Source organism: Sebastes fasciatus, chromosome 2 (genome assembly GCF_043250625.1).
Source record: "Sebastes fasciatus isolate fSebFas1 chromosome 2, fSebFas1.pri, whole genome shotgun sequence".
NCBI classification, from domain to species: domain Eukaryota; kingdom Metazoa; phylum Chordata; class Actinopteri; order Perciformes; family Sebastidae; genus Sebastes; species Sebastes fasciatus.
Genome location: NC_133796.1, coordinates 26889362 through 26903861, shown reverse-complemented (window position 1 = coordinate 26903861; position 14500 = coordinate 26889362). Strand labels below are relative to the sequence as shown.

Genomic DNA, 14500 nt, shown 5'->3' with positions numbered 1-14500 from the left:
CTTTTCAAGGAACTAAAAGGTTCTTCAGCCCACTGTTGTCTGTGTTTCCACCGTGACTAAAGACCCGTGAGGATTAGTCAAATTAGTCCGCTGACATGAAAAAGCAACATAACATGAAACAAGGGCTGCTGGTGGTTGCAACGGTAAACACACTCTGCAGCCTGCAGTTCAGTGTGCCCTCCCATTTCATCTAAAAAATATGTTGAAAATAAAATAAACATTATGTTTTGTCTCACTGCGACGATATTTACTGCTGTCTGAAATTGATACTAGAGTACTTCCTTGTTTATGAATGAAGCAGTGCATGAGTTGAAGCCGTTTAAGCAGTGTTGCTACGTGTGTTTTACCAATCAGTAATGGTTATCCCTGCAAACACCACCTCGAAAGTTCAGGTACCTTCAGAAAGCACTATCTCCCGACCAGGGCTTTTTGGGGGTAAAAATGCCCCAGAAAATGACCCTAAATCAGATCTAGGTGCTACATAAATACTGTGAGAGTATCAAAATGCTCAATCCACAGAGAAATGCACACAGCCCGTGTTCAGAAACAATGCCTTTTAAACAAGCCGTTAGGACTTCCGTAAGGTCGTGATGTCACAACTATACAGTCAGTGGTAGACGGGCCGCTAAACTCTTTGTAGTTGACACACCCAGTGACGCTGTGAAGACGGCGACAGCACAGATGCGGAAGACCGGAAAACGTTGACCAATCAGAGCAGACTGGGCTTCTTTGGGAGGGGGGTTTAAAGAGACAGGCGCTAAAACAGAGCGTTTCAGACAGAGGGTGAATACAGGTATATTCAGACAGACAGTATGAGAAAAATAGTGTGTTTTTTGAACATTAAAGCATGTAAACATGTTCTAGTAGAAACCTAAAATACAATATGTGCCTGAAAAAGAGAGTAATACATCCTCTTTAATGCAACTTTAATTATAGATGTCTAGATATCTAAAAACAAGGGTTCCACTTGGTCTGCTTGTTTACTGTCCATATTTAGACCTGACGTTATACACAGTGCACACAGCTTTTATCCTATCATATCTCTATCATCAGATTTGGTGTTTTGTAGATATTTGTGCTGCGAGCTGTGTTTGATTTCATTAATAAACCAACAGAATCTCAAACCTCAATGGGATTGTCTATTTTTATCTTGTGGCATATTTCTCTAGAAAGCTGAGAGCAAAGGTGTCCCAGTCTTTCTGTCTCTCTTTCACTGTCTGACAGCGTCTTGTCTCGTCACATATATTCATGGTTGGATCATCCTGTTCTATCGTTCTCAGTCTGCTGGGCTCCATAAAAACGGCCGGGAGCACGCCAGCAGACGGGCGTAGGGAGCTTACCGGGTAGCTACAGAGACACAGAGATGAGGGAGACGGACAGAGATGATGATTGAGAGCTGTTATTAGCTGTGGAAGGACACTAGACGACTTGGCCCACGCGACCCCTCGGGGTAGAGGCTCGCTGGCTGGCCGTGATTAGAGTTAGGTGATTGACAGACCTCCAGACAGTGAGAGGGACAGAGGATGATGGGGGAGGGGGGCAAGAGGTAAGCTGGTCCTCATCCCCCTGACAGACATTTTAAATTCAATTTTAAAAGCATAAAAAAGGTCATAATTGTTGCAATAACATCAAAGACAAATGCTCTTTTCTTCCAAGACAGGCTGCTATTTTTCCTCAAGAAAACATCCACAGATGACCTAGTTAGAGCGGCACACTTGGATGCATTGCAGAGAGGTTTTGAGAAAACTCCTAAAAATGTAGTGTTCTGTGGGATTACACCCTGCTTTCTGCTCAGCATACTAGTGTCAAAACAGTGGGTTAAGCACTTTATCCTTCAAACACTCTGATGTGATAAGAGGCCAGCCGGTTTAGTCCTTTGTTCACCAGCTGAGAGATTGTGTTAGTCTCTGACAGCTGCTCCGAGATCACTGGTAGATGAGAGGTTAGCATATTTTTAGACGAGTGTTTCATGTGAGGAACCTTACTACTAAATAATGAGGGTGCCCTTCTCCTGCGACGAGATCAAACAGCGAAGAGCGGCAGATAAGCAGACTTAAAAAAAGGTCTGGATGAAGAACACAGAGGACATGAAGTGAATGTGAAGCTGGAAAGAAAATATGGTGAAGGAAGGAAGGAAAACAAACATAAAAGGGACTGAGCCAGAGTCTCATAGAACAACATCGTGGTTAGAGGTAGAGAAAACCAACTAACAAGCAGCGCCTTGATTATACCAAGGTCATGTCATGTTTTAATGGCCTGAGGAGGGGTTTGCATATAATTACATAGACAGTAGATTACACATGGTGATTTTTCCACCTGAATTATATTTCTGGCAGCGTAGAGAAAGCTTTGAAACATCTAACAGTTAAGTAAATAAAATTTGAGGAAAAAGAGGAGGCTAGTTAGGCGACCGACATGTTCTCATCACAACTCGTCGCATACTAACGCTTTGTCAGACCCCTCAGCGTCACTTTTCACTCAGTAAACACGTGCTTTATGTTGTGAATTAAACAAAAACACTTGCTTAGGTTTAGGCAACAAAATCCCTTAGTTATGTTTAGGAAAAAAACATCATGGTTGGACTTAAAATTGCTATGGTAAAGTGAAAATGTGACTTGACGTTGTGAACACAGGACATGAATGAACAGCTGATTGTAACGTGACACACGGGACACGAACAGCGGTCTCCTGGATGAAAGCCTCGAGTTGTTGGACCCATCCACCACCCCTCCGGTTTGTCTCTTTCACTACGTCACCGCAGGAATTTCCCTAAGTGTTTAATATTGACACGGATGGATTTACATTGGAGTTAATAGAAAGCCCGGTGGGTCTCATACCGGCACCAAAAGGTGCCTTGAGCGGCGGTACCGAATGCCGATGGCCGTGACAAAGCGGCGCTATTTGACGCCCTGGTAATTAGAACAGGCTGGGGCGACACTCATGACATCATATTTCTAAAATCCTGGCTACAGTCCTGGTATCAAGCCATGTTGATATTAACGTGAATAAAACACTGAATTACAATTTACCTCCTGATGATTTTCAAATATTTGTGAAAAGGGTCGGTTTCTACCAAATCGCCAAAACAAGAGGTAAAGATGCTACTGACCTGTTTCAAATCTTATATTTCCAATTTTAAAAAAGTGTTATTAAAAGTGCAGTCAGTCCTCTATGTTGCTCTTCATAATAATCTTATGAGTAGAATAAACTGCATTTTAAGAAGATATCATATTTATTCTGTTTTTAAGGCTAACATGAAAATGACTTCACCATTTCACACAACTTTTGATACTCTAGGCCTTTTTCACAGTAGGAAAAGCACAGGTGTAAATAATCAAATTAATGATGGCTGCTTTGATTTCAGGGTTCTGGTGTCGTACATCCTGGCTCACCGTCACTCTCACTGGGACACTTGAATAGAGCGGAGCCCTCGTTGGCGTTACTAGTAACACCTGTGCTTTTCCTACTGTGACAAGTCAAAATGTCTGCTGTGGAAAAGGCCCATCTTTTAGGTCACACTTTGACACAAAAGAGATAAATAGTCCTGCAAACACTTTAAATTGCACGTCATTACATCGTACATTCCCGCTATGACAAACAGCTTCCTCAGCAACTCGTCTAACTAATCCCATGTTCTCTCTCTCTCTCTCTCTCTCTCTCTCTCTCTCTCTCTCTCTCTCTCTCTCTCTCTCTCTCTCTCTCTCTCTCTCTTTCTCTCGTTACCTCTTTTCTGGTGTGTCGTCGTTTTCATAGCTTGCTGGAGCTTCCTGTAGATCTGGGAGGTTGGCAAAGTCATCCTGTTCAGCCAGGCCGATTGCTAGAGACAGAACAACCATCTTCCCCTCGCTGGACACACAGACAAACAAGACATCACGAGACCACACAGGTGTGTAGACAAATAGACACAGGGACACACACACACACACAACACACACAAGAAAAACACACAAACAGGAAACACACATTCATTTCACGTACAAAGAGAGAGTGGGAGAGAGGTGGTAGACTGTTGTGAGGACACTGTTTCATTTTAACACATATTACACACACAATCCATACTTAACACCGCAGTGCATCTCTACCACAGCTGTGTACTATGGAGAGAGAATACAACACAGACCTTATTAATCACTTTAGTAACACTTCACTGCATGCATGCCTTAACATTTTGTATTCCAACAATGTAACGTTTTTTTTTCTTAGAGATGATTTTGTGTTAATATCATTGAACATTATCACTTCAAACTCATAGAAACACATTGTTGGTTTATTGCACGTGCAAAACAAACCTAGAAATGCAATTTACTGTATTACACTGCACGACACATCTTCATGAGAGTTTTGATTTCTGTCCCCCTTATTTGATATGTGACACCAAAATGACCTCTGATGTGAATATTTTAACAGTAATACCAACATTAATCTTTTAAGTGCTGTATTTCCCTTAAATAGTGGCCGGGACCTTTATTTATCTCAACTGCAGAGAGTACCAGGACATTATATAAAGCAGGCCTTTGATTCCCTCTGTTTGATTTGGTCATATTGAAGCCTCCTTGAGTAAAATCCATTTTTAAAAACAGAAACATATGTGATATAGCTTCTCGTCAAAGCCACCATACTCCATTGAAAAGATGAGTGATTTTAACATCACAGAAGACAGGAGTTGCTGCTCTACCTCTGCCTCGATCAGTGAGTTTGTTTGGTGTTTTAAAGAGTTAGTTTGGATCTAACACAATTTTGTGTAACACACAATAACAAACAAACTCACTGATCGAGGCAGAGGTAGAGCAGCTCCCGTCTTCTGCGATGTTAAATTACTATTTTTTTCAATGGAGCCTGGTGGCTTTGACGAGAAGCGATGTCAACGGCTGTTTCTGGTTAAAAAAAGGATTTTATTCCAACAAAAAGGTTTATCTTTGTAGCGATGTTTTCAGACATTTTCGAATAACAATCTGAGCCGGTCAGTGGCAAAAACAAGAACTTTTAGTGGACGGCACATGTCCGCCATTACAGCTCATTTCTCGGCTGACTGCTGATGCCATCTATTGGACCAATTTTGTACGTAGACACCGAAATACGTCAAAATAGGGCCCAGGCTTAAAAATACCAACGTTTTGCACATTATATAACAGGCACCTTGAGTTTATCCACCATTGTATTTTCCCCGGCCTGTATTTGGGACAGACCTGTATTTGCTTGGGTCGACCACGCCCTCCGTCATCAATTGAGACCCGGCTTTTATTTGACTATCGCTTTTTATTTGAGGAAAAAGGGTAAGCCGTAATTAATATAGTTTCATCTGTGGCGGGTATTCATATAATCGGAAAGCATAATCTGCCGTTGCAATCATCAGTAATGTCCTTTACACAAGCAATACATGCACAACCTTCAGCTACATTACAGGTCAGAAGAAAATCGCTGAAAGGAGATCTAAAGACTTTTTTTTTTTACCACTCCCTTAACGAGGTTGAGAGTGTGCTATTAAAAGAAATCCAGCCTTTGAATTACTACAAAGTCTTATTCTCACATTTTGGATAATGCGTAGTGCCTGTGCTTACTTAAGGTAATGTATGCTGTAGCATTAGTATGAGCAGTTTCTACTGCAGAATCAGATGACTTTGCTGGGTTAAATCTTTCTTTAGTTCTTTAACACTGACATGATGTTGTATGGGTTATAATAGAGTTCCCCTCTGCATTTCTAATATGAATTGTTTTATGGCGTGATAATTAAAATACAGGGGATGATAGCAGTGATATTTATCATGGGCCAACATGTGCTTTATAACCTGTTAGAAACATACCTTCCTATAATTCATCATTACAATATATGAGGTTATATAATGCATCAGTGAACAGTGTGTGTTCTAACAAACACAGGGATGCATTTGATTTCTCATGAGTGTTTTTTGAATCCACTGTAGATATGGTAATCATAGAAAGTGTTTGGCTGAAATGAGCATCATTAGCAGAAAGGCTCAGAACCACTGATGCCTCCATGGCTTTATCATCCTCTGTTATCTGTTTCCTAGAAAAATAAATGTGTAAAAATAGAAAAGCAAAAACCTAAAAGAAGGGTTTGGATTGTTTGAGAAAAAATAGAGTCAATGAAATGACATGCAGAAACAAAGAAGAAAAAGCGAAGGAAATCCATGGAAATTGAGGTGGCCTTAACAAAAACCTGCAACAAAGAAACATATCAAGTTGATTTTCAGCTGCTATTCTGCCTCTAAACATGCCTGAGGTCATTTAAATTACGTCTTACTGAAGTATGCTGCACCGTGAATTCAAGAGGCCATGCAAACAGTGACCTTAACAAATTAGCATTTGGCCACAACTAACCTTGTAATTCACAGTCCTAAAATAACAACCCACATGCAAGCACATATTTACACTATTCTCATACTTTCCTCTCTGCCTCTACCGTGCTCTTTTCCTCTCTATACAGCCGCAGTCATTTCTTAAAGGCCAATTCCAACATGATTTTGTTCATTCTTAAACAACACCTGAATGTAAATTTTAAAGCATAATTATAAAACATTTAGCGCAATTTTTCATTTTTATTTTGCGGATTAGCAGCAGTCTCAAAGAAGATTAATACGATTAATGAGAAATGGCTCTTGTAGCGTTCCTGAAACAGTGACATTAGACATTATTGTTGTTCAGAGTGAATATACTGGCATCATATGAAACTAGAAAACCTAAGAAATCCATTAGTACCATGTCATGCTAACTTGTCAGGAAGGAGGCTAAACACCGCTCCAAACTTACACTAAATTTTGGCGAGGAAAAACTGGCATGGCGATTTTCAAAGGAGTCCCTTGACCTCTGACCTCAAGGTATGTGAATGAAAATGGGTTCTATGGGTACCCACGAGTCTCCCCTTTACAGACACGCCTACTTTATGATAATCACATGCAATTATATGCATGCAATATAAATGTGTTATCTTCGCCTATTCTATAAATAATGTGTTTGAATATTCCTGCACGCTGGGGTCCCTAAACAGTATTGGAATTGCATTTGGCTTCAATGTAAAGCTGAGACTCTTGTGGACCCAATGAGCCCAATGATAAGAGTGAAAGAGTGATCAGAACTTCTTTCAAAATGTTTAAATCCTGCAAAGATGAACCAGATACTATGGCAGAACTGAATACATGTGCAATTTTGCACATAACCAAGAAGTATAATCAAATAGCAATTTGATCAATGGCTTATGTCGTCCTTATTTGCCTGTGACTGATTGTTTTTCAGCTTCTCCTTATTTTTCTTCTGATCTTCTTCCTCTCATCTCTCCAAATCTCACACTTGTGATTTCATTTTCCTGGCCCGTACGCGCTTTCTGTATAGTGCGTTCCCTCCTTAACAAGAGGCTGTTTGTTGAAGCAATATCGACGACAAGAGGAACACATTAGCACTTGAGAGACCACTGGGGATGTGTAAACAGTACCAACATGAGGCCCGTCGATAAGGTGAATAGATTTGTATAGATGTCCAAAAAAGACACGCGCACTCCAACCGGAGGGCTCTGAAATCATTACCACCTACACCAGCTCTATTGATCTGAAATGTAAGCGGGGAGGCTCAGTTGCCACGCTGTGTGACAGGCATGGACACACGTGGAAGGTGAAACTGCTGCATACCCCACTGATCACATGATGTCCCTCACTCCCTTCAGTGTGTTTCCCCCCTCAGGGTCAACAACTGACGTGTTTGGTCCAGTGACATTCATGAGGACAGAGACGACGGCGATGCCACCTCCCTATATATGTGCCCAGCCTTATTTGAATGATGATTCACATAGGCAGAGAGGTCACTGGCCTGGAGACACTGCTAATGGGAAGACACGCAAAAAGTACAGGGGTGTAGAGCTGTGTGTGTGTGTGTGTGTGTGTGTGTGGATGTGCGTGGGTGTCTATGTTCGTGGTTAGGAGGAGAGAAGGGGGAGGCGTTTACGTGAGGCTGCTTTGTGGAGCACATCATCTGTAATCTATCATTCAAGTCAAGCGGAGGAGGAGGAGGAGAGCTCTTCGTGCTCGGTATCTCAAAGAATCAGTAGCCTTCGCACACCAGCAGCCGTCCAACTCAGCAGTGGGTGAATCGGAAAATAGTTGGCGTCGTGAAAACCGTAATGATCTTTGCTAACTGTGGGGTGAAAAATATATCACTACTGTGATACTACTGTATCTAGCCAGGACAATATGTCTAGAGGACAATAACCTTACAACAGCCCCATGTTACTGCAACTGTGCAGTTCATATGCATGCTGTCATGCTGTCATGATGCACCCATGCAAAACGAAGAGCGAGTAACGTTATCGACTCCGGCCCAGGAAACCAAAACTACGGTGTTTCCCCTGTGCCTTCTGACCACGGTCGGGAGGCTAAAGCAGGAAAAGTTAACACTAGGATCAACATCGATTCATGGAGGGACCTTCGTTTGGTAAGCTAACGTTGCTGCCAAGCATGTGAAATATATACAGTAGTGATATTGTGGTTTTAGCTGTTAATGTTGCTAACGTTAATCAACATGATGCCTGTCAATCATGTTCAGTCTCGTGTGTGTTGATAGTGTGAGCACGAGCAACAGGACGCTGAATGTCGTTGACTTAAAGCTGAAGCAGGCTTGGAGCAAATTTGATTAGAAAAAGTTATTTTTATAAAACGGTCGCTATATCGTGACAGTAATACATGAAACAGGTAACCGGAAAAAAAATCATGTGCGTCTGTGTCCTCCGGTGCTCCTAACGGCATCTGCAAGATTTCACAGACCGGAGGAAAACAAGCAGTAAGAGCTGATCTGAGGTCTGCTGTCCATCTGCTGTCTATGAGAGCCAGCTGTCAATCACTCGCGAACTCCGATCAAACGGTCAAACTAGACAGCGCTGATCAAATATGAATCAATATTATGTTTCATTAATGTCTATTTCTCGCCTCAAATGTTTTCAGAATCATCTTGTAGTGTACGGTTTAGCTGTAAAATGAGAAAGTTTGTGACGTGGAAGCCAATGTGAAATCTGTTGAAGGAACGCCATTTAAATAGTTTACTAATGTAATCAGAATGTAATTGCTATCGTCTTTTATCAGCGATACAATATATAACTTATAAACAAATTATTTCATATTACACAAACTAATGATAAAATTACATAAATTATAGCACTACATATAATTAGTAAACATTATTAATTATTATTTTATTGTTTATTAACAGTAAAATAACTATTACGTAAAGTTTAATTAACTATCAATTTACCATTTATTAATGATGGTTATTATAAAGTGTTACTTAACATTCTGTAAAGTTTGGTTTCATGAAATTCATAAATGCACTTTGGACAAATTTAAAACAAGTTTAGTTTTTTTAAGACTCTCTGGAATTACTAGGTATTCATAATATATACAATATGTTAAATATATGATAATATTCAGATGTTGTATCTACACCTCAGTATTCAGCGGTCTGTTTTCAATTAACAGTACACACACAAACAAACACAAACAAACATAACCACACAAACACACAATGACAAACAAACAAAGGACTGGAAAGCCTTCCAAAAATCACTTTGCATCATATTCACAGACATTAAAGTGTGTCTGAGAGGAGACAATATGACCTACTGATGGTGGTCACATTGACATGACTATAATCTGTCACATCTGACACGTACATCAACAAACTAAACCCTGAAAAATGATCATAGTTGACTTGAATCAGCATCTCTGGCAACACCTCAACAACATTAAAAGTTTTGCAAAAGGAAGCAACATTCTAGAAAACGTCATGACACTTACAAGAAGGACTTGACGTCCAGCCCTCTGTGGCGGATCTGCTCCATCATGTGATCCCAGCTACCAGGATTTGACCTCGATCGACCCGCTCCCCCCGCTCCTCTGCACCGGGAGGCTCCAGCCGGGCTCCCCCGGACCCCGCGCGGACCCCCGCGGTGGCCCCCGCCGCCTGGGCCCGTGTGCAGCTGACCCAGGCTCTGTGAGGTGACCGGGGGGTCGTTGGGGCCCGGAGGGGGCTGGTGGGTGAGGGGCTGTTGGAGGCTCTGCTGCCGGACCAAGGGCCGAGGGCGCGCCACAGCCGAGGACGGGATGTGCTCCAGGGTGGAGGCAGACGAGAGGGAGGCGTCCCCGAAACTGAGCAGACACATAGGAGCACCGAGGACAGAGATGGATACAACAAGGAAGACATCACAGTTAGAGATAATAAAATGAGACATACGGGACAGGGCAGGTAGTTTAAAAAAAGGATTTAGAAGAGATGAAAGTATATAAAAAAGGGAAGATGCAGAAGATAAAAATGGCAAAAAACGTATATACGGCTCAGATTGCAAAGTGGGAACACAGCGTTCGCAGTGAATATCCAAGGGAGTGAGGATCAAGAGAGCACAAAACAACAAAGGAGATCAGTGAAAGAGGGAGAGAGGAGGGAGAGAAAGCAGAACAGAGTTGTCAAAAAGCTTTAGATTACTGTTCAACATCTGTATGAAAACTGTGTAGAATTTCAAGCGTAGGCTGCATGGCAGTGGATGGCATGCGACGTGTAAACATTCAATTATTTTTCTCCAAACTGGTGTCAAAACAAACCTCTGCAATGGAATTAAACTCAAGCTGTCGTTAAAGTATCATTATCACTTAACTTGAGCTTCTGTTTCTGTATGTTACCTCTTCCCCTAATTAGCCTTGATCTACTTCTACCTTCTTGCCTTTTGCTTCTACCACTCTCTCTTTCTCTCTAAGGTCCTCTCTGTTTTCCCTTCCCATTCCTCCCTTTACTTTTGTGCTTCTGAGCTCAACTACTCTCCATTTCCTCTGTCCATTCATCTTCTCCCCCCACCCCCCCCCAGCCCTCACATCAATCTATCTCCACCCCACCTCCAGTCACCGTTCTTTAAGTCTGCTCTCTAATTACCGGTCCCCTACTCTTACAATCATGTAATAATGCTTTGCCGCTTATCCTCCCTTCAATCACTGCCCCTGCCTGATAACTGTAAGCTTGTGCTAAACAGCTCTGTCTGGAGCTAATGCTGTGAGGGAGGATTTACTGCCTGGACTTGAGTTGTGTTAGCGCTCGTTCTCCAGTATTAACTCGGCTCTAACTCTGCTGGAGAGCCAGAGGACAAGCCCCCCGAGGAGCGGAGCAATGCTGGATCAAGTAAATACAAGACAGAGCTCATATTCATGCACCCATGCATGCAGGCTTTCTCTCATACAGACACTCACATATTGCACGCCATTAGGTCTTTCCCCAGGATAGGCTTTGATGTGAATGTGTTTATTTACTTGTGCATAATATTTTAACTGAATAAATGTATAAAAAGTCATTTGCTGGATTTCTGTTGAGCGGACGTGTTATAGAGTTTTGAGGTGAGAGGAGATATTTCGGGGCATTTCGGGTTACAGAAGTAAAAGTCTGGTGTATTTTCTGCATAGACAAAGTGAGGCAACTTGTTTGGAGAACTTCCAAAGCTTGGATGAAACTTCAAGTTGAAGCATCAGAAGAGAGGATGAGCAACTGCATTCAAACAATATCTGGTTCTTTGATCAAAAGTCAAAGGTACAAGTCTGTGTATATAAAAACTTAACTAGACTAGTTAACTATGACTTATTTTCTTAGGAAGTATACAATCAAGTAGCTGAACACTTTTTCTTCAGTTTTGGAGTTTTGTTCCCAAAAGCAACAAAGAAAGGTTTTTGAATTTGCTACAGCTCTGATTTGCGCCTCTGACTGGTTTCTTCTCCATACCAACTACAGCTGAGGCTCATGGGTATCGTTGTATTTAGAGCCAGCCGCCATACTAAACTGACAGAAAAGACATAAACATAGCTGAAATATTTCATTTATCTAATGAGCTGATGAGTGAGAGCAGGGTAGGGGACAGGGAAACAGAAGGAGGTTAGGTAGATAAGGAAGGTCTGTGATATGTTCCTATTCCTATAATCAAATTCAATTTATGTCTCCATTTTAGTATGTATATATATATATATATATGTATATAGTATAAAATATTTAATCTCGATTAATCGCATGGTCGTCCATAGTTAATCATGATTAATCCCAAATTAATTGCACATTTGTTATCTGTTCAAAATGTACCGTAAAGAGAGATTTGTCAAGTGTTCAATACTCTTATCAGCATAAGAGTAGGCAAATATGCTGCTTTATGCTAATGTATGTATATATTTATTATTGTAAATCAATTAACAACACAAACAAATGACAAATATTGTCCAGAAACCCTCACAGGTACTGCATTTAGCATACAAAATATGCTCAAATCATAACATGACAAACTCAAGCCCAACAGTCAACAACAGCTGTCAGTGTGTCAGTGTGCTGACTTGACTATGACTTGTCCCAAACTGCATGTGATTATCATAAAGTGGGCATGTCTGTTAAGGGGAGACTCGTGGGTACCCATAGAACCCATTTTCATTCACATATCTTGAGGTCAGAGGTCAAGGGACCCCTTTGAAAATGGTCATGCCAGTTTTTCCTCACCAAAATTTTGCATACGTTTAGCCTTCTTCTTGACAAGCTAGTATGACATGGTTGGTACCGATGGATTCTTGGTTTTCTAGTTTCATATGATGCCAGTATCTTCACTCTAGCTTTAAAACTGAGCCCACTACAACCTAAAGATCGCAAGTTGCATTAAAATGAATTTGCATTAACGTGTTATTATCACATTCACTTTGACAGCAATAAAATTAATTTTATCTTTGTCAATTTTATTTTACTTTATTTAATTATTTATTGATTTTTCCTTTCCCTTTGGTTTAATTATTTTTGATATTGTTCTCCAAATGCAATCCTGTGTCTTTTATATTATCCATTTCATATTTGTGAATACAAAGGAATGTAGATCTGTGATTCTCACGTGTAAATGAAAATGAGCATTGACACAATGGTGTGCAGAACGTATCATCCTTTGCTCAATAAAAATATTTGAAAGAAACGCTGAAATAATTAGTTCTAATGACAAACCGATGTGATCGTAAAGACTCTTTTGAGAAGCGACAAAGAAAACTGAACATATTATTTACCACTCTGTATTAAAGATGTCAAAATGCTTTTTTTTTTCAATTATCTTTTCCATCATTGATGGCTGCGTGCACGAACATTTGGAGCTGACTCAATTCATCTTCATGCTCATTCATCCTCAAATAAGTTGAAACGCTATAAATAGTTTCAAGTCATTCATTTTATGTGAACTTATTATTCAAGTTTCAATGAACTTAAGATCTTAAGGCATCCATGTAATATATATTTTTAAGTTTACCTTACAACAATGACTTCTAACAGTGTAATATGTGCTGTATAGGGTTTCAATTTTGCCAACATCATTTTTCCCTCCACTTGATGTATCGTTCCTCTGGTGAAATCACAAGGAAAAATGAAAGGAAACGTATGAAAGTGTAACAACACACGACAAAGAAACAATTGTTATTTGAACATCTGATCATATAAACCAAACACTGCAGCAACGGTGCAGTCAAGTGTAGATATGAAGGATAAATAGAAAGGATCCACATAGAAATCTCTGTGCTGTACATTATTTCTGGGTCGGACAAACACGTTGTCATAAGTGGCATCATGATAAATCAATACATCTGGCTGGATGCATGGTGGCATTAGGCCAGACAGCTGGGAGCCGGTCCGTGTGCGAATACATTTTACCATTCTGTTCAGTGTCAGAAATTTGGCAAAGGATTTACTAATTTTAAAAACACAGAGTCATTTCCTCGATTGCTGTATCTACTTGTGCTTTCAGGTGCTGCACATCTGTATTGTTTTCTGTATAAATCTGTAAAGCACCAGCGCAAGTCATTCATATTCCCCGAGCATGAGCTCTCTTTATCTGCCGTATTCTATTACTGACTTAGAGGGTTATTTTCACATTTCTTCTTGCTTGAAAGTCAATTAAGATGACTATAAACCTTGAATGATTTTGTAATTAGGGAAAATTGAGGAGGGTGAAGAACAAGGAGTCAGAGTCAGAGCGAGAAAAGAAATACTAACAGTGAAGAGTGAACGAGAGAGAGAGAGAGAGAGAGAGAGAGAGAGAGAGAGAGAGAGAGGGATGCCCAAAAATAGAAACCAATTCCAGAGGAGAAATGGAAATACAGGTAGATCTGAAAGGAGAAGTGACAGGAGGAGTGAAAAATAACACAATTCAAATTCGAGGACAAAAATAATTCTGCAAGTCTTATTGTCATGTTGTTAAAAAGCCATAAACTGAATCATTATAAGATTTACTTTGTAAAACTTTACGAAAATCAGTCAAACATGAAGAATAATTCATTTATTATGCATGGAAGCAATTTGTAATGTCTATAAATATCAATTCTGAAGGCAGAGTTTCGCTCTCTTGTTTCTAATCAACCAACTGCATTATAACAAGGACATAGATATTATAGATATAAAGTTAAGGATAAAGATGACTGAATGAATGAATGAATGAAGGATGACTTTTACGGTGAACCCACAC

At 40.3% G+C, this 14500-nt stretch overlaps 1 protein-coding gene across 4 annotated transcripts in view; it reads right to left on the bottom strand.

Moving 5' to 3' along the window:
* The window catches only part of syt7b (synaptotagmin VIIb), a 120986-nt gene that overhangs the window by 29452 nt on the left and 77034 nt on the right, over positions 1 to 14500 (bottom strand). For all 4 annotated transcript variants that reach the window (XM_074616361.1, XM_074616378.1, XM_074616370.1 and 1 more), the window contains 2 exons: positions 9795 to 10145; positions 3724 to 3846 (listed from right to left, as the gene is read on the bottom strand). In XM_074616361.1, coding sequence (XP_074472462.1) covers positions 3724 to 3846; positions 9795 to 10145 — 474 coding nt within the window. The remainder of the gene's footprint in view (positions 1 to 3723; positions 3847 to 9794; positions 10146 to 14500) is intronic.